At 37.5% G+C, this 20,057-nt stretch overlaps 2 protein-coding genes across 2 annotated transcripts in view; both read right to left on the bottom strand.

Moving 5' to 3' along the window:
- Nucleotides 1–20,057, bottom strand: part of LOC129726512 (microtubule-associated protein futsch) — a 208,848-nt gene that overhangs the window by 56,271 nt on the left and 132,520 nt on the right. The gene's annotated exons all lie outside the window — the stretch shown is intronic.
- Nucleotides 4,223–6,790, bottom strand: LOC129726515 (uncharacterized). Its single transcript, XM_055683327.1, has 3 exons — nt 6,579–6,790; nt 5,414–5,756; nt 4,223–5,347 (listed from the first exon to the last, which is right to left on the bottom strand). The coding sequence occupies exons 2-3, from the start codon at nt 5,463–5,465 to the stop codon at nt 4,590–4,592; spliced, it is 810 nt and encodes a 269-aa protein (XP_055539302.1). The 5' UTR covers nt 5,466–5,756; nt 6,579–6,790; the 3' UTR covers nt 4,223–4,589.

A 20,057-nucleotide genomic window follows, 5' to 3' on the forward strand; every position in this document is an offset into this window, starting at 1 on the left:
ATTATTTGTGTGTGTGAATTATTCATTACAAAAAATATTTGAGGTTTGTTTTTGTTCTCATAAAAATCTAACATCTAAATAAAAATCCTCAATTTTTTTTGTCCACTTAAATACCCAAACACCTGAATACCAGAAGAAATCCTGCAGTGTAGCCAATTTTGAATAACTGGTGAAGGCTCAAAATCATACGAAAAATAAAAAAAAACAATCTTTTGACGTAGAATTATGTCTTACTTTAGTAGGATGGCATACTTTTAAAAGCATAACGAAACAGTTCATTAAATGTTTGTTTCCATGCCAAATGCATAAAAATTCGAGAAAATCAAATCGAATCGAATGATACTTTGCACATGTATTTGGCTCAGCAAACTGCGTATTTTTCACAGGTGGAAGGATTTTTTAAGATTAGTCTTGACTAATCTCCTAAGAGGACGAAAACGTTTCAGCATGAGTTATCATATCACATCGAAGCATTTAAAGCATTCTGAATAGCTCAGGAAACTTTGATTGTATAGAAAAATTGTCTAAGGGAAAAATGTAGGGGATAAAGGTAACCTTGTTGAAGAAGAATACATGGCGTATTTTTTTACAGTGCAAAAATCTTTAAATAAACACTAAATTTTGATTTACCAAAAAAAAAGGATTTTGTTGGTGTTTTTTTAACGAAACCTGAAGTTATAACAGAGTGAAAAATGAACGGGAATAGAAGGTGTGACTTTTTTTTAGGCTTAGAAAAAATTTTCCCTCGTCCAGACGGCCAAAACACCTTGCCGGAGACAACGGAGATTGCGGGTTCGTGTCCCTTTTTTTTCGTTTTTTTCTAAAAAAAAGTCACACCTTCTATTCCCGTTAATTTTCGCATCCTCGCAAACTGCATACATTGCCCGCTTTACTAAACTTAATACGTTCATTCTTGATAATGCGTTTCATTCATGATTATTAGTGTGATGAATATGGGGGCGTCGTGAGATGAATAATTGAGCAGTGATTCAAGTTTTGAGGTGGATATGGAAGCGTTGTGAAAAATGGTTAAGTTTTACAAAAGTCAGGAAAAATCTAGCTAATTTTACTAAATATACAATGCTATACGATTCCATCGGAGTACGTAAGCATATTTAGTTTATTTGTTGAATGATTTCTTGAAAATTTGGTGTTTAATCCGTGTATTCTTCGTGAATATCGGCTTAATGAGATGAATAATGGAGCAGTTCCCCTATTTGATCTGAAGTAATAACTCCCATGAAGTGGTTTTACTGCGCGTAATTACTAATATTAAATCGCAAAGGAAGTTCGTCCTGTTTAGGGTCTTTTACAGTCACAGTATTATTATTTCGCTTGCCATATTCAAGCAATTTTCTGAAAGTCAACTATAGTCCTTAGGCATAGGAAAATTGAAACAATTTAACTCAAAAATTTTGAAAGGTTTGTGAGAGATAGTTGCCTATAACAGTGCAAGTAGACGAAAGTTGAGGTCCTAAGGACTCGACCTTCATAAACCTTTTTTTTTATAAAGGATAAAACGTATTAAAAATTTGTCCTATCAGTAAACAAAATTAAACCCATTGTATTAAACTGACAAAAATCGACAGCTTCAAAACAAATAAATTCCCAAATGATAAACTCTTTAGAATAACACAAACGATTTTATCATCCCTCATTCCCCGGTGGCGGTGGAGTATCATTTGTCATCGGATCTCCAAAACAGTCAAAATTGATTGCCAGCCTTTTCAGGCTTTTACATCAGCATCGGAAAAACAGGCTCACATCGTGTGCATCATACGGATCCATTTGGCTCAGCTCCTGTGTATCGGCAAAAAGCTTTCCCGCAGCCGCTCTCTGACCTTTGTGCCATTACTCAAACCGGGCCCATTCATGCCCCCACGAGTAAGCGCAGAGTTTCTTCTGACAACATAATTCCACCTGCGAAAGGCTCTGAACGGCTTTCCCTAACGACGCGATGAGCTGACACGAAGCACACGGGGTACTCTGGTTAAGAGCAGTGCCGAAAGAGTGGGTAACCAAATTGAATTTGTGGCTTCATTAGGGGTTGTGAGCGTTCGCGGAGATGAAGAATGTTTCCCGTGTATAGGCGAAATTTCGTATTAGAAAGAAGGTTTTTATTTTCTATGCCTTTCAGAATGACTTTGTGATATATGGTTTCCTAAGGGAACATGTTCCTTAACTACCATGCAAGAGCTTGGAATGAATGAAAATTTTCGCCGAACATGCAAGCATCTCAGCGCACTGGCTGAAGATGCAGTTAATAAAGCCCTTCGAGCCCGTTCGGTTGTTCGATTGCCTTTTGGAATCGTTCTCAGGTTCATTGCTGCTATCGTTGTATCAAGTACCAGCTTGAGAACTTTTGAGAGTTTTAGAGGAGTGCGAGGTGTCTCAGAATGTAAGTGAATTGATTAAGTTGAACTCATCGAATTTGAGCAAGCAAATAACACACGAGTGTGTGGTTTCCTTCATGTCTGTGGAAAATGGAAAGCAGTGAAAAATGTATAAAATAATTTCCAGCTACATAAACCCCAGGTGCCTGCTGACCTTTTCAAGTGGTGCTGGTGCGAACGAATTAAAAACCCACCTGAAATATGGAAATAATTGTTTGAATTGCGGATCGGTGAACAATTCGCCTCGGCTATTATGTGAATGTATAATCGTTGAAAAAATGCAGGGCGGGGCCGATAATGGGTTTTGAGAACATGTTTTTCTTTTTTCCAAACAGAAGCAATGCTTTTTTTACTGATTTCACACTCGGTTATAACATCTTTGAAGTTTTTTTGTGGAGCATTGTAACTATTCGAAAATTCGTTTATTCTATCTTGTTAAATTATACAACGCGAGTTTCTGTCAATCATCACCATTAATTCAAACGTAGCACTATAGTCACCAGAACGAACATTAAAGTACTGACAAAAGTCCACTTGCTAAAGGATAAACTACAACCAGTACCGCCTGGGGTCGTTGAGGTCGAAGGTACGGTACTGGTTTTTGTGGAGGCAGCACTCGACGACGAAGTCACGCCTGCAGTAGAGCTAGTAGCGGGTGTTCCGGTCACTTGAATCGCATTGCAGTTTTCTCCGGAACACTCTGTGCAATCGAGAGACTCCGCGTTGATCCAATTTTCACGTTTGCAAAAATTCGCCTGCCTAATGGCACAGTCTCGTTCGACTTGCCTTACTAAACTTCCCGTGAGGGGACTTCTATATCCCAAATCCATGCTGAAGCAGACGAATTCGGGATTCGGCGGTAAAGCTCCGGCTAACGATGGATTGACATAGTTGTACAGATCGTGTAAATTGGAAACCCTTGCGAGCGTGCAGTCGACTGTTCGACCTCCAGCATCACAATCGGTTCTACCATCGCAAGCGTTACAGGTGAAGGCATCTCCTAGGGTTTTATTTTTATTCCACGGAATTATTCGGAGTGCTAAGAATATTCGCAAATATCACTTACCTCCTCGCACCAGAATGTTTTTTTTTTTTTTTATTCTCACTTATTTTCCGTCGGTCTAGTTCCGCCACTGTTGTGGCCAATCACCGACGCCCAGGGAGGCGACTCCACACCCAGGACCCTAACTCACGACCCGTTTATTAACAGACCGGCGCCAACGGCTTTACTTCCTCATGCGATGGAAGGCGTGATCCCAGAGATTTTTCGCCTCAGAAAATCTCCCGGTGTCGGCTAGGATTGATTCTAGACCAGTTGGGTTGGTTGTGAGTGGATCACGCCACCTCACAACCATCGACACCTATGTCGGCGGTGGGATTCGAACCCAGGCGTCGAGCGTGGTTGGCGGAGACGTTACCAACCACACTAGGCCCCCGCTTCTACACCAGAATGTTGACAATCAGCAGAAAGAAAAGCTTGAACTGCATCCTGTGACTGTTGATGATCGATTGGTTCACTCAATGAAGCGAGACAGATATTTGAACAGTGCTTAACTTTCACTATCGCTATCGGAGCCGAGCACACGTGCAATACGCTAAGCGGAGATTACAGTTTTCAGTCCTTCGATTACTTTGTTGGTAGTTATCGTTCAAGTGGACTGTGCGGTGGTTGATTATTTTTTTTACATAGTTGGAAAAAAACACTTCCGCGGCAAGAGCTGTGTCGATTGGAAAACTGCTTATATTGGGCTCAACAATGCAAACAAGCAGCAGGAAGAGGGATTAAGCGATTTCTTTTCTGATCTTAGTTTCAGTAAACTATTATATGATGATGTGTAAAAAAATATGATGTAATAATATAAAAAAAATAAAGTGAAAAAAATCCTTGCTCCAGAATTACATTCAGCAATGAAAAATGCGAAATTAAATTCCACCTACATAAACTCCAGGCGCCTGCTGACTTCTTCAAGTGGTGCTGGTGTATGAATTGAAAACACACCTTGAATATGGAAATAATTGTTCGAACTAACTGTATAAAGCTTTTTGCATTTTTTATTAATTTAATACTATGTGTAAAAACACCTTCGAAGTTTTATTTTTGTTATTTTCCCGTATAAAAACAAAAATGGAGCATAGTGTAACTGTTCGAAAATTTTGTTTATTTTATCGTCTTATTTATACGTTCAATCGTCACCATTAATTTGAACGTAACACTATTGTCACCAGGACGATCAATAAAGTGCTGACAAAAGTCCACTTGCTAAAGGATAAACTAGAACCAGTACCTCCCGGGGTCGTTGAAGTCGAAGGTACGGTACTAGAAAAGCTACCAGGGGCACCGCTTGACAATGAAGTTGTACTAGTGGTTGTCCTACCGGTGGAGCTCGCAACGGTAGAGCTTTGTCCTGGACTAACACTTGACGAAGCGGCTGTAGTGCTGGTAGTACTTGACCCTGGCTGGACGCTTGTGGAAGCAACCGTAGTGGGAGAGGCCGGCACGGTTACGGTTGTGGATGCGGCGGAACTTGATCCTGGCTGTACACTGGTGGACGCAGCTGTTGAAGGAGCAGGCGAAGGCGAAGTCGCACTTGTAGTAGAGCTAACAGCGGGTGTTCCGGTCACTTGAATCGCATTGCAGTTCTCCCCGAGGCACTCTGTGCAATCTAGAGACTCCGCGTTGATCCAATTTTCATGTTTGCAAAATTCCATTTGTCTGATGGCACAGTCTCGTACGATTTTTCTTACCATACTTCCCGTGAGGGGACTTCTATAATACAAATCCATGTCGAAACAAACGAATTCGGGATTCGGCGGCAAAGCTCCGGTTAGCGATGGATTGACATAGCTGTAAAGATTCTGTAAATTGGAAACTCTTGCGACCGTGCACTCGACTGTTTGACCTCCGGCATCGCAATCGCTTCTACCATCGCAAGCGTTACAGGTGAAGGCATCTCCTACGGTTTTATTTTTATTCCACGGAGTTATTCGGAATGCTGAGAATATTCGCAAATATCACTTACCTCCTCGCACCAGAATGTTGAGCATAAGCAGAAAGAAAAGCTTGAACTGCATCCTGTGACTGCTGATGATCGATTGGTTCACTTAATGTTGCGAGACAGACATTTGAACGGTGCCTAACTTTCACTACCGCTATCGGAGCCGAGCACACGTGCAATACGCTAATCGGAGATTACAATTTTCAGTCCTTCGATGATTTTGTTGGCAGTTATCGTTGAAGGGACTTGTGGGGAGGGTTGCCAATGTTCCAGTTTAAACTGGATTTCGACAGTTTTTTTTTTCAAGTGATCCAGTCAAACAGTTTATTCCCAAAATCAGTTTTATCCAGTTTTTTATTCACTCAAGCTACGATTGGTTTTCGGAAAGATTTTTAAAACGTAAATTTTGTAGATTGATAAATTATTATGACAATTCTTAACAGCATTTTCAGTATACTATCTTCTCGCACGAAACACGGTCAAATAAAAGACTGCATGACATGGTTGAGATAAAACCAAACAAAAATAGATTTTAATAGACCATAAAAAATCTATTTATTTTCTGTTGCGTAGCAGTTAAAAAAATGTTGGAAAAATTAGATACCAAAAGATAGCGAAGTCAGAAATAATTGAAATTTGAACCTCACTGATGTAACGGAAGAAAATGTTGAAATGTTAATACTTTTTTTTTTTTTTTCTTCACATAAAATGTTAATACTTTTGTTAAAGATAAAAGTAAATGGAAAAGCTCTATTTTCTTAATTTTGAGATAGATTGATTGCGTAATTTTAAATTTTGCTGCTGTTAGAGGAACTTTTTCAGTTCATAATTTTAACAAAATGTAGGCCCAAAACAAAACAGTTCTGATTAAAATGAGTATTTTTTGCGAACAATTGATTCAATCCCCATAACAGAAAAGCTCTCTCACAATCATTTTTTTGCTTTTTTAAAATTTATTCGGGATCCAGTTTTTCCCAGTTTATTGGCAACTCTGCTTGTGGGGTGGTTGTTTTTTTACATTGTTGAAAAAAAAAACACTTCCACGGCAAGAGCAATGCAAACAAGCAGCAGGAAGAGCGATTAAGCAGTTTCTTTTCTAATTACAGTTTTAATAAAATGAAAATATAGTTAGAATATAACGTAAAAAAAAAGAAGTGCAAAAAAATGCTTGCTTTAAGCTTTAGCTTACCTTCCAATTCAATAATTTTGGATTGTGAGATTTGCTTTTTTTTACTCATTTTTACTCAGATAATTATTAAGATTAGAACACAATCACTCCCAAAGCTACTTTTTCCTAATTTGTCAGGAAAAAGTTCTAAAAGTGACCGTAACCCAGGGCTAAGCAATGTCCACTTGCAGTAGACGAAATTAGTCTCTATTCCTTCAGGAGTATTCAAGGCCGTGATTAAGCTGTTGGTATCAATCGGACTGCCTGTAGGCTTGCTAGTTGTCCTAGAACTACTTCCCCCGGGCTCCGTATTCGTGACTTGAATCGCATTGCAATTCTCCCCAGTGCACTCCGTGCAATCGATTTATTCTGCGTTAAACCGATTCTCACGTTTGCGAAAATTCGTCTGCCTAATAGCACAGTTTTGCACAATTTTGCTGAGACGGGACTTTGCGGTAAACCTCCGATTAGTGATGGATTGATAACCCCCTAGCGAGCGTGCAGTCGTCCGTTCGACCTCCGGAACTCATTTGGCTCGCTCGTAGCTTGCAACTCGAGAATCGACGCAACACGCCTCGCTTCGTCATGTGTTTGCTATCGGAATTCCTATTAGTATCGATATATCCAATTGCGAGAGGTTGTTCTAGCATGGAGGGTGATGTTTTGCAACAATGTTGCTTATCATCACGCGTGTGCTCTAAAGTAAATATTACCGCAGGTGTATAATAGTCATCAGAAATGTAGCAGACAAGTACCCATTTGAAAGGCTGAGGGTAAGTCTCTTGAATCGATTGTGATTCAGCCTTCGTTTGATTCATTTTTAAGCCTTTCTGAATTGAAAGCAGGATGAAGTTTTTTTTTCCGTTACAAAAACTCAATCTTTCTAAGTACGTTATTAGCTCACCCTTAATCATAAATAAAATTGCAGTGATGTTATTTTTATTCTTAGAGAATATTTCTATAATAGTGCTGACATTGACGGAGCATATGATTTGTGCAGTTTATTTTCAATGCCCGGAACTAAACAATTCCTAAGGCTAAGGTGAAATATGACACACCATTGATTGACAATGAGCTTCAACTTTTTATACGTTTTAAGAACATCCGGAGACGTCAATATCGAAGATTCCGTGATCCAGCTTTAAAAGTTATTTTTACTCTTGCGAAATGAAAATTTCATGAGTGAAGTTGAACAACTAAAACCATATTCCAAACCATCCTGGAAGCTTTCGAAGGTTCTTAAGAAACCTTCAAAGCCCATTCCAGTCCTCAAAGATGGTGACCGAATATTTCTTACGAATGAACAAATAGCTCAAAAACTTGCTCAGCAGTTCGAGAGTGTCTTTAATTTCAATTTGAACGTAATGAGTCCTATTGAAAATGAAGTATTACAAAAGTATGATCAGATCACCAGTCAAGAATTTCTTCCTGAAGACGTACTGGAAACAAACTTGAATGAAATACGAACTTTAATCAAGAACTTCAGAAACATGAATGCACCAGGAGATGGGATGGGATTTTTTATAACTCAAAATGAGAAAATGCCAAAGTCATTCCAATTTTAAAACCTGGAAAAATCCAGCTGAAGCATCAAGTTATCATCCAATTAGTGTACTCTCTTGTATAAGCAAACTTTTTGAAAGAATGATTCTTAACAGAATGATGACACATATCAATGAAAATTCAATTTTTGCAAATGAGCAGTTTGGATTTCGCCATGGGCATTCGACTACTCATCAGTTACTTAGAGTAACTAATATGATTCATACTAATAAATCTGAAGGTTATTCCACTGGCGCTGCTCTTCAAGACATAGAAGAAGCATTCGACAGTGTTTGGCATAAAGGTTTGATAGCTAAAATGTCCAATTTCCGTTTTCCTCTTTACATCATAAAAATAATACAAAGTTACTCGACTGACCCCACTCTTCAGGCTAACTATATGAATAGTAAATCTGATAAATTGCCTGTTAGAGCTGGTGTACCTCGAGGAAGTATCTTGGGCGCAGTCTTACAGGATATTTTTACTTCTGATCTTCCTGATTTACCACCAGGATGTGAGAAATATCTGTTTTGTGACGATACAAGCATTTTGTAAAAGGAAAAAAAACCCTCGTGTCATATGCAGTAGGCTGCAAAAAAGATCAGAAATATTTTCTTCATGTTTGCAGATTTCTTCTAATGCATCAAAAACACAATTAATTGCTTTTCCTTATAAACCAAGAGTTTCTTTTCTCAAACCCACCAATAACCATGTTGTTAAGATGAACGGTGCAACCTTGATTCGGTCTGACCAAGTTAAATATACAAACTACATAACATTTGAACTACACAGGCATACTAATGTGGAAACATTAGAAAATATGTCAAACCAAATTATCAATAAGTTTCGACAAAAATCATTGCAATCCTCAATTACAACGATTAGCTCACTTTATAGTCGATAAGATAAAAGTAACCTAATCTGGTTAAGGTTTAATTTTAAACTCATTTATTTTTTTCTCTTGACAAGTAGGTTTACAATTTTCCTATAATTATACTCACTCAACTGCGGAAACAATTACTATTACTATTAATGGGATTATATAATAATAATAATGGAATAATAATTATCCTGATCAAACATCGAAAACTATTCGTGAGATATTATTCTAAAACCAACCTCGTGTTTTATAATTTATATTGTTTATGCAATGATAATTTTATGGGTTTTCAGATGGTCTCGAAGTTCCGTTGAAGCCTTCGAATGCTGGAATCTCGGATGAAGCAATCATAAGGATAGAAACACTAACCAATGGCTATGAATACTTTAGATATTTTGCTACATTTTTGCAGCTACAAAAATATTTCTCGATTTTACGCTCTTTCATAACTTTGTACAAACGTTCTGGTAACAACAACATCTAGTTATGATACGATGATACTTTTATTGTTTGCGACTGCAACAGTTTTGATTTTGCCGCTTCAAATCATTTTAATTTTTTCTCCTGACTAACCTTTGTTTTGCTAATTCATGCCCATGCCAAGAAGTCTTACTATAAGACCAACTTTCTGCAACATTTCCTGGGTAATTAAGCCGTCCTGCAAAAATACTCACTGGTATTAGGGCGTCTCGGAGAAAAAAGCCATACATTTTTTAGATGATTGGCTTTCCTTCCAACGATGTGAAAATACTTGCAAGTTAATTAAGGTCAACTCGATTGCGTATGTTGTGTAACTATTTTCATTTTGAGGATAACTTCACAATCAAACAAAAGGAGCGCCTATGGGGAGTACACTTTAACATTTTCTTTTGAGACTGGGAGACTTGGCAAAAATTATTGAACATTTCAAATGTTATTCATGAAAATATTCGCTTTACTTTTGAACTTTACTCCCTTCCGTGGATGATGTCGTTATCAAGAAGTCCGACCAGTTTGAATTCGTAATCTTTATTAAATCCAATACTTACTTCTAACCACATTAGTCTAGCTCGATCCGTAACATCCATTTGGAAATAAGATGTCACGATGGGGTAGAGAAAACATTTGTATGCTCCTGAGACGCGTCGCTCTCGTACCGTTAGGATCGGGTACATACACATTCGTAGTTACTTCTCCGCGAGGGATCTGAGCTAGTGAATTTACACTACGAACCAACGTAAGATGGCTAGTTTGAGACACCAACTGCCTGCTGTGATATACTGTATAAGAGTGGCAAAAACATTTGACAGAATCACCCCGTCCCATGAGACTAGCCTATTTTGATGTCTTGGAGGTGAAGCTTTTTCGGAAAGTTCATAACAACCTCTTCTTTCAGACAGTTTAACGATCTGCTGGTCACTCGTCGTCTATCAGTGCAGAAGAACTACTGAGAACTGTACGTGTCGGTAGAGGCAGATAACAGGGTATACAAATTTGGTGCATTGTACAGATAAAATGCGTTGTTTATTTTTGAACTCTACACTCTGTTTTTCTCAGATTTATTGAAATAACTAAATATAGGGACTCTAAAAGACAAAAGAAAACCAAAATGCTCCGTAAGGATCTTTGAATAGGTAGTTAAACGAGCTGTACTGATGATTATATATTGATAGCTAAATGAATTCAATATGACAACCCTAGTTCCCTCCCGCGGTGGTGGTATAGAGGAAAATCAAATTGGAGTTCCGACATTATTGTATTTGTATTTTTCAATTAATTTTTTTGCCTTATCTACATTATCTACAATTAGCTCCCAGTGGGTCTCGAGGTACGATGCTGGTCTAACAAGCCAGTCGTCGTTGGTTCGAGTCCCGGCTCAGGAGAGACTGTTAGTGTCAGTAGGATCGTAGCGGTAGCCCCGCAATTGTCCTGTATACTAAACAGTCAGCTGCGAAGTTTGTGTATAAATGAACAGAAGGTCGAGTTCCGAATCGGAATGTAGCACCAAGGCTTCGCTTTTTTACAATAACTACAAGAAAATATTACTTTCCATAACCTTACTTGTAATTGAACAACACTATGCAAACATCAATTACTTAAATTCCCAACATTAATTATTTAATTTCACACGTTTGAATCCAAGTTTTCCTTTTGGATTTTCTTATTTCATTATTGAACCCAGTAAGTAGATCACTCACTCACTTTGATGAACCAGCTCTTTACATCAGTTCGTAAGCGGATTGCCCACCTCTACATGGAAGTTGACACCCTGTTGGAGGAACTAAAGGCAAAAGGACTCAAACCAATCCAGATCCACTGTGGGCCTGCCCACAAAGTAACCAGCAGAACGTGCCCGAAACGCGCAGAGTTCATCGAGATTCGTAAGCGGGCCACGAAAGAGTTCCCTGCCATTGGCTCCCGGCACCCCATACCTTTGCTCGCCCCGCTACCACTGAATTCAACCACCAAACCAGTCACATCTGCCTCAACGTATCTGAAGCAACGAGATCCGATAGCCGTTAACCCCCGCCAGGTCTCCAAGGGAACTCGTCCGCAATGACGTTCTCCCAAGCTGCAACTGGCCCAACTGACAACAACCCATGCTCACCATGGAGCAATACGTTTCACTGGTTGTGGAATGCATCAACACTTTCCGCACTTGCAAAAGTAGAGCTGAACAACTGCAATCTGCGGTGATGATCGTTTCCAAGTATGGACCGTGAAATCATCAAGATTGCTAACTGGAACGCTTGCTCCATCAGGAACAAGAATTACGAGCTTGTTGAATTCCTCAACGTACACAAAATAGACATTGCTGTCATCACGGAGACGCATTTCAAACTTGAGGTGCACATCTTCCTTCCTGATTTCCGATTTGTACGGCTGGATCGAGCATATTCTTCTGGAATTTGTCGAATAGATTCATTCCAGGTCATACTGGGGTTCCACAGGGTAGTCTTCTTGGTCCCATCCTGTTCAACATATTTACCTCAGATGCTCCTCTCCTTCCGGCTGGTGGCATCCTGTCTATGTTTGCAGACGATCTACAAAGGTCGAGTGATTAGAGCATTGACGCATAGACTACAAGAGGGTCTGGATGTTTTGTCCGACTATTTCAAGAGCTGGAAGATCTGCATCAATGCAGCTAAGACCCAGGCTATTATATTCCCGCATTCAAAATCAACTCGACTTGTTCCACCTGCCACCAGCAAACCTCAAAGCAAAGATGCAGAGTAGGCTGTCCCAAAAAAATTCGATGCTGAAAAAGTCAAGGTGCTCAGCCCTTAATTGAAAGATAATGTTATTTATAGCATTTTTGTAGAACATTTCGACTTTCTAAAAAATTGTTTTCAGGTTGCCCAAATGTGATTTATGAAAAAATTACTTTTTCAAGCTACAAAACCACTCTTTTGCACTTTTTTCAAATTTGTTCGATTCCTAAGTTTTTCCATACATTTTTTTTATTTTTGTGAGGTTGTTTTTGAATATTTTGCATGGTTTGGTTCAGCATCGCATTCAATTATTTGACTCACAGAGCCCACTGAACATCACAAAAAAGTGAATTTTCCTTCTAATTTTCATATAAAACCCTTAAAAACACATATAAGAATTTTTTTGATCAAGAATTGAAATTTTTACTGCCAAGACAAAAACTTACATGAAAAAAAGATTCTTTATATCTTATCGAGGGGCTGAGATATCGGCGTTCTTACATGTGATGGAAAACTATGCATTTTGTCAAAAATGCCACTAAAGCTCAATATCTCCATTGCACAGAGTTTTATTTTACCGTTTGTGCGTATAATTTTCTAAATTATGATTCAAATGTTGATTATAGCCATGAGGTATGTTTGGAGAAGTTTCAGGATATTCAAAATTTTTTTAATGTTTTTAATGTAGAAAGAAGGGTGATCAATCCACCAATAAGTGAGTTAAAAAATTTACTTTTTAATCAAAATAAGATAGACGCAAGGTGTCTTCGACAAAGTTTTAGGTTATCTTAAAACAAGAAACTTTACCGAAGACATCATGTTTCTATCTCTTACATTACACGAGCAACATTGAGTTTTCTATTAGAAGGCACGAAAAATCATGATTTTCGTTCTAACTTTTTTCGCAGATTTTTCCAAATTTTAAAACCTTCTACTAAGTTATCAGCCATCCAAAAATGCACTTGTTTTCTTAACAATGTTATTTTTTATCTCCCAAAATAAAACAGTTATTTAACATAATTGTTAAAATGCATAGTTTTCCATCACATAGAAAAATGCCAATATCTCAGCTCCCCGATAAGATACCAAGTATCTTTTTTCATGTTAATTTTCGTGGTAAACCCCGCTTTGCAATAAAAATTTCAGTTCATGCTCAAAAAATTTTTTTATTTGTGTTTTGAAGGGTTTTATCTAAAAATGATTAGAAAAATTGATTTTTTTGTGATGTTTAATGGGCTCTGGTAGTCAAAAAACTTAATACAATTCTGAACCAAACCAGGCAAAATATTCAAAAACAACCCCACAAAAATAAAAAAATGTACGAAAAAATGTAGGAATCGAACAGATTCGAAAAAAGTGCAAAAAAGTGGGTTTGTAACTTAAAAAAGTCATTTTTTCTCAAATCACATTTGGGCAACCTGAAAACAATTTTTTAGAAAGTCGAAATGTTCTACAAAAATGCTCGAAATAATATTATCTTTCAATTAAGGGCTGAGCACCTTGACTTTAACAACATTGATTTTTTTTGGGACACCCTAATGCAGAGCCTTAAAAGGCTAAACAATTATTATGTAAACCATATGTAACCATGTTAAAATATAAATAAACATACTTCGAGGTAAAAAAAAGTGGGCGAAGGCGTCGTGGAGCAACATTCCCCCCTTGAAACCTATTTTTGTCTCTAACAGCGTAAAAGTATTGTAAAAATTTAACATCGTTTTTCTCGTTTGCATGATTTGGAACATGGGACAAATATGCGTTGAACGGCAGTACAACGTGTGTAAATATCTATAGCAAGTGTCACTAGCGTGCGTGGCTAGCTTTATAGCGCGTGAATGTGTCTAGCGTCCTGGGCAGGAGAGCATAACAAAATCATAACTCATCAATAACATATTTGGTTATGAAAAAATATCATAAAATTTTGATATCATATCTCGCTCTGCCTTCAATAAGATATTTAAGTTGATTTTGAAATATCTCATTGAAAGTTAGTATTTAAATAAAAAATTTTAGCTATTGATTGTTTAGATTATATCAGTTATGCATCAGTGTTAAATAAGTTGAAAATATCTAAATTGGTCATTTTAGTGATTTTTAATGCAAATTATTGGTTTGTTATTGAAATATCAAACTTTGTTATTCATATAGTCTTGAAGGAACAATATTTTGGTATTATTTTTTATTATTTTACCAACTATGTAAACCTTATTAAGATCAAAATGAGGTGTATTTCCAATATCTGGTTGTGATATTATAATGATATTTTCTCCTGCTCGGGGTGTGTGGTTTGCTATCTCTGCTATCTTGCTATCTGTTCTTGGACCTATTTTGTTCTCAATGTACATCCATGATCTACCATCTGTCCTGCGGTATTGTCATATACATATGTTTGCTGATGTTGTTCTGATCTATGTTAATTCATCTTTCAAACAACGATCTAGTTAGAGATTTCAACTGGTCTTAGCATAATCTACTTCGTATAAATATCGATAAAATTAAAGTGATGTGCATTTCAAGATCGCGAATAGTTGAAGATAAACCCACAGTCTACTTCAACTAAGAAGAACGTCTTCCATGTTAAGACAAGATGTTATACTTAAACTGTTTAAGTCATTGATACTGCTGTATTTTACCTGTGAAACCGAGTTTCTCAAGGGTTTCCCATCTTCAAAAAAATTTGCCCGGTGCTACTTTTTATGATTTTCTGAACCTGCACGTTAATGTCTGCTTTCGTCTTCTATGTACCTAGCTTAGCTTAGCTTGACTGACTGCACATATCAATGGTTGCACTCCGTGATTGATCCGAATCAGTAAAATTGTACAGTGGATCAACTGAATGGGGTTGGGAGTGACCGACCATTCTCATTGTAAAAGTTTTAGTGACTCAATACTTTGAAGGATCAATAACGACGCCGGCCACGTCCTTGCAATCAGGTGGGAAGAGGGGAGGGATGTTAGTGTGACCCTTGCTATTTGAAGACCTTGTTTACCTCTGCATCTCCACAAAGCTCACAGGAAGGAGGTTTTTGTTAGTAGGGGAGGGCTCGTTGGATCAGGATTCACTTTGATAAGTGATGCGATCATACATATAACTCCTATCCGTCTGTTTTCAGCTATATTTGGTTTATTCGATAGCCAGCCGGCTGACTATAGAAACACAATTAGCTTATTTATATTTGGTACCGGTTTAGACCAAGAGACATTACCAATGCCTTTGGGGCTGCGCACAGATGTGCATGGTTTATTCCGATGGAGCACAAAATTATTTAAATTAACTGATTTGAGACCGATTTTCACAATATAATGTTATTGAAGCCACGCATATTAGACTATACGATGTGGATCTGATTCAAACCAATAAACTTTAAGAAGGCCAATCCCGAGTACCAGAAACGCACTTCGATAAATGTGATTCTTTCAAAGGTATACCTTGCGTAGCCATTAGATTATTCAAGAACGAAACCTACTCCGATTTACGACACGCTTACATCAAAGCAACGCACGAGCAATCTTCGGCTAAACGGTACAACCGACCCGCATCTCCGCGTTTTTTTTTTCACCTTTTTCGTCAAACAACACGAACAAGTATTTAAGCATTTGCCTCTTGCCAATCCCGAATATTTACTTTCGTCTTCTATGTACCTATTCGAAAAACTGCATCCATCTCGTAACTCGAGAAATAGAAATTATGACGTACCGCAATATTACACAGCTCATTATGGAAATACTTTTTTTGTAAGGGGCATTGCCACCTAAAATTTGCTTCCATTAGAAAAAAAAAAACAATAGACCTATATGTGAACTTCGGCGTGATTGTGTTCCCTCTTTCATAGGGGGGATCACCAGAACTAACTGAAAAGTAGTAGTAGTTAATAAGTTAGTTCAAAACAACCTGGATTCAGCCAAATTGTAGTAATTCAAAAGAAAAATGTCTTGTGCTACAAATTTGACAATGAATAAAAACACTCCCCAATTTTAGAGGGAAATTTGAGCCTAGAGCTCTACAGCAATGTTTAAGAGAAAAACTTTCTTCTGCAAAGTTGTTACATATGATAAAGCGCTTTTTGAAGTTATCAAAAATTAGGGTGACCAAATTTTCGATGCAAACAAGTGTTTAACTTTTTTATCTTTGTTGATAGAAGAAAAACGTGTTCTAAAATGTTATAGCTCCAATAATTTCAAGTAACCTTGTAAAAAAAATTGTGAAAAAATCTTTGAAAACAACCGATTTATATTACAAAAAAATACATTTCGCGCTCTAACTCTCTTCTTCATTTCAAGTTTCACCTTGAAACTGTGTTTAATTAACTGTGTTTTGGAGCTTTTTAAGAGAAACAATTTGCTATGCTTATATTGTGAATATATCCATTCTACTCAAAGTTATTAATATTGTTTATCAAAAAACATGCGTTTTTCATTTGTTTGTCATTCTTTTTGGGGCAAACATAGAAAATATCTCTTAGTCTCATTTTGAAGGGCATACTTGACTCTATAAATGAGGGAATTTTTAAAAATATGTTATTTTTTTAATTTGAGTTAATTTAATTTGAAAACATGACCAAAATTTCAATAATGTTATATATTACGCATATAAAAGCACGCAGATTTATTCTTCCAGTATTTTTTCTTATAACTAGAAATAATTACCTCCAATTTATTCCAAAAGGATCAAATTGATCAACTGGTTCAAAAGTTATGATTGATTCAGGTTGTTCCGAAAGTGGCCAATGCAGCCTATATTCAGAAAAATGTCTTTTGGAAGATGCCCGATAAAAAATCCTGAAGATAGAGGTGTCACATGCTATTTTTGATGTAAAAATGTAAATGTCCCCTACTAATGGTTCCCCTGAGGACTTCCGAATGAAAAATAGCAATTTCTCGATGAGTTCTTGGTCGATTCCGGATCTTGATGAACCATTCGCTTCAGAAATGATTTTGTCATCTATGCCAATGATGCAAATAAGCATTTTTATCAGGTAACCCATTACCAAATCCATCCAAAAATTAGCAGATTTGACATGCTTACCGGAACTCAGGAATATTTCCTTCATCCGGTAACCTAGGCCAAATCTGAGGTCAGAAAATGAAACTTCAAAAGTTCTCCAGTTCAATGGTGTTCGAATTATTAAAATCGAATAACATTTTGCAAAGCTACAGCATTTCAAATTTCATCAAAATTTTGCCTATCCTACTTATTTTGACTATCCCCTGTATTTTAACAATCGCTTATGTGAGTTCGCGTAAGTGCGAACAGCCCTTAAAATCTTTTTTAACTTCGTAGTCGCGACGCCAAGAGTTTTGTTTGTAAACACGCAAAAAAAGAAGTTTATTTTTCGTTCGTGCGCGCCTTTTTTATAATTTTGAATGAAATATTAACGTCGCAGCACTAAATCGAAATCGCGACTTCAAATATCCTTACGTGGGAAGTAATGCGCTGTATAGCACATCAGATGCGCTAGACAGCGCACTATTTGCGACGTAAGGTATAATGTGCGGCATGCGAGTAAAATCAATTGTCGCCAGTCGACAACTACAATTTTCAACTAAATGGATAATATAAAACAAGTGAGAACAAAAGTTTCGAAATCTCTTGTGTTTTCTTCACCGCTGGCATCACCAATTTTCCCATTTTTGGACAAAGTTGAACTATAATCGAACAATAATCGGGGTCAACTATTCGATTATTCAATAATCGAAAAGTCGGTTAATCGATTAAAAATTAATCGAATATTTTTGTAAATAATCGATTAACTCGATTAATTGAGAAGTAATCGGACATCACTAGCACTGTAGCCGTTTGATTTATTCTCGCTTCAAACCGAGAACCGAACAATAAAAACCGTAAAGTTTTTCAACCGACGGCTTTATGGCGAATTGCGAATAGTCAATTTTATAAGTATTTTCGCGCCTCATCGCGAGACACTGTAGCACGCGACGCGGCACGGGATATATCGAGAATAAGAATTTTCAACGGTAAATGCTTCACTTGTGATAGGCGCAATCTAAAACACGTCTGCACGTCTCAAAAGTTAAGCGAGTTATGTCATTCACCCACTCCCTCTATATGACCTCATCGATAATAGTTTCGCCCATAACTCCGTACTCATACTTTTAGTATGCTAATTCGAGCTCTGTATCGAGGGTTGCCTGACCACAGGCGACCTACTTTCTACTACTATGTTCGTCATGAAACGCTCTGAAAATCGTTTCAATTTGTATGGGACCCCTCCCTTCCAGAAGAGGGAGGGGTCTCAAACTATCATAGAAATCTTTATCGGCACCAAAAACCCCTACATACAAATTTTCACGTCGATCGGTTCGGTAGTTTTGAGCCTATATAGATAAAACAGACAGACAGACCGGACTACATTTTTATATGTATAGATTACAACATCAATATTTTAGAACCTAAAGAGTGAATATACATTTATTGGATTGAAGCGTTCATGTAAATCTATTTTTCCAAATAATAAGTTTGAATGAGAAAGGCTGGGTCTGACCGCTAGGGGGATTAATTTAGGTTTTTCTCGATTGGTATAGCTTTCCTTAATGTGCAGTTTCCTGTAAAGTGTATTGGAAAATTTTCATTCAGATTTCGTCTAAGGTGTTATCCAAAACACCAAAAAATCTCTATCGGTTCCTTCAAGACAATTTATTCAAATACTGTTTAATTGTCTCCAGTTTGCTTGGATAAAATTACATTTACGCTTCAACAGTGTGTTAACACTTCACATTTTTGAGCGTTATTTTTGTGAGCCACGAACTAAAGGGTGTCCACGATGAAATTGCCACACACAAAATTGATTCGCAAAATTCGAGTTTTCATCCGATTGCCATTAAATTTTCAGGGATTGAAACATAACTATTAGACTTTTTAGTTTAGTTTTAAAATAGTTTATTTGACACACCACGATACAATTTATGTTTAACTGAGCCAAGAACATTTTTTTAAATTCTAAATTAGCAGGGAAAAGAGGGAGGCACATTTTTTATATCTCGCGGCCGACTACGAGCTAGTGGGGATTTAAGGTAAGAGGGGGGAGTTACAATTTTGATTTTAACTATATTGAGTTATACGATTTATTTATTTGTACATGGCTAAGCAGTGTTGTTCTATTTGAGCAGTTTGGACTGAGGTGTCTGCGTGAACATAAAGATGCCGAGTCTTTGTTTGAGTGTCTCCAACTTAGTGTATCATCTTCTTTCAGCGTGTAGCGGGAATGGTAATCTAACAAATAGATAGAAGAGTTTCATATTTTAATACCAGCGTGTTTTATGAACACGTAAAGCTGTGTCATGTACTGGGGATCACCGCTTCCCAGAATGTCTCTAACGGGTACGTTCGGTTGTTTTCCTCGGGCCCGAAGGGAATCAATGAGCTCGGACCTAACACCACAGTATTCGGTACACGACCAAACAACATGCTCGATATCATGGTAGCCATCGCCACAAACACAGTGATTACTGTCTACAAGCCCTATACGAAAGAGATGTGTGTTTAACGTGTAGTGATTGGACATAAGTCTGGACATCACGCGAATGAAGTCCCGACCTACATCTAACCCCTTGAACCATGCTTTCGTCGATACCTTAGGAAAAATGGAATGTAGCCACCGTCCCAGTTCATCTGAGTTCCATGATGATTGTCAACTGTTGAGTGTTCTCTGACGCAAAATGCTATAAAATTCATCATAAGCAATTGGTCTTACATAAATATCGCCATCAATAGCACCCACCTTAGCTAAAGCGTCAGCCTTTTCATTGCCCGGAATGCAACAATGAGAAGGGACCCACGCTAAGGTAACCCGGTAATTTTTATTCGTTAAAGCACTTAAAAACCGCCGTATTTTCCCCAGGAAATACGGGGTGTGCTTCACAGTCTTCATC

The sequence above is a fragment of the Wyeomyia smithii genome, chromosome 3 (genome assembly GCF_029784165.1).
Source record: "Wyeomyia smithii strain HCP4-BCI-WySm-NY-G18 chromosome 3, ASM2978416v1, whole genome shotgun sequence".
In the NCBI taxonomy this organism is placed as follows: domain Eukaryota; kingdom Metazoa; phylum Arthropoda; class Insecta; order Diptera; family Culicidae; genus Wyeomyia; species Wyeomyia smithii.

Coding starts and splice junctions, on each gene's coding strand:
- LOC129726515 (XM_055683327.1), bottom strand. CDS start 5,465: ATGCAGTTCAAGCTTTTCTTTCTGCTTATGCTCAACATTCTGGTGCGA. Junction 5,348..5,413: donor CAACATTCTGGTGCGAGGAG/GTAAGTGATATT, acceptor ATAAAACCGTAG/GAGATGCCTTCACCTGTAAC.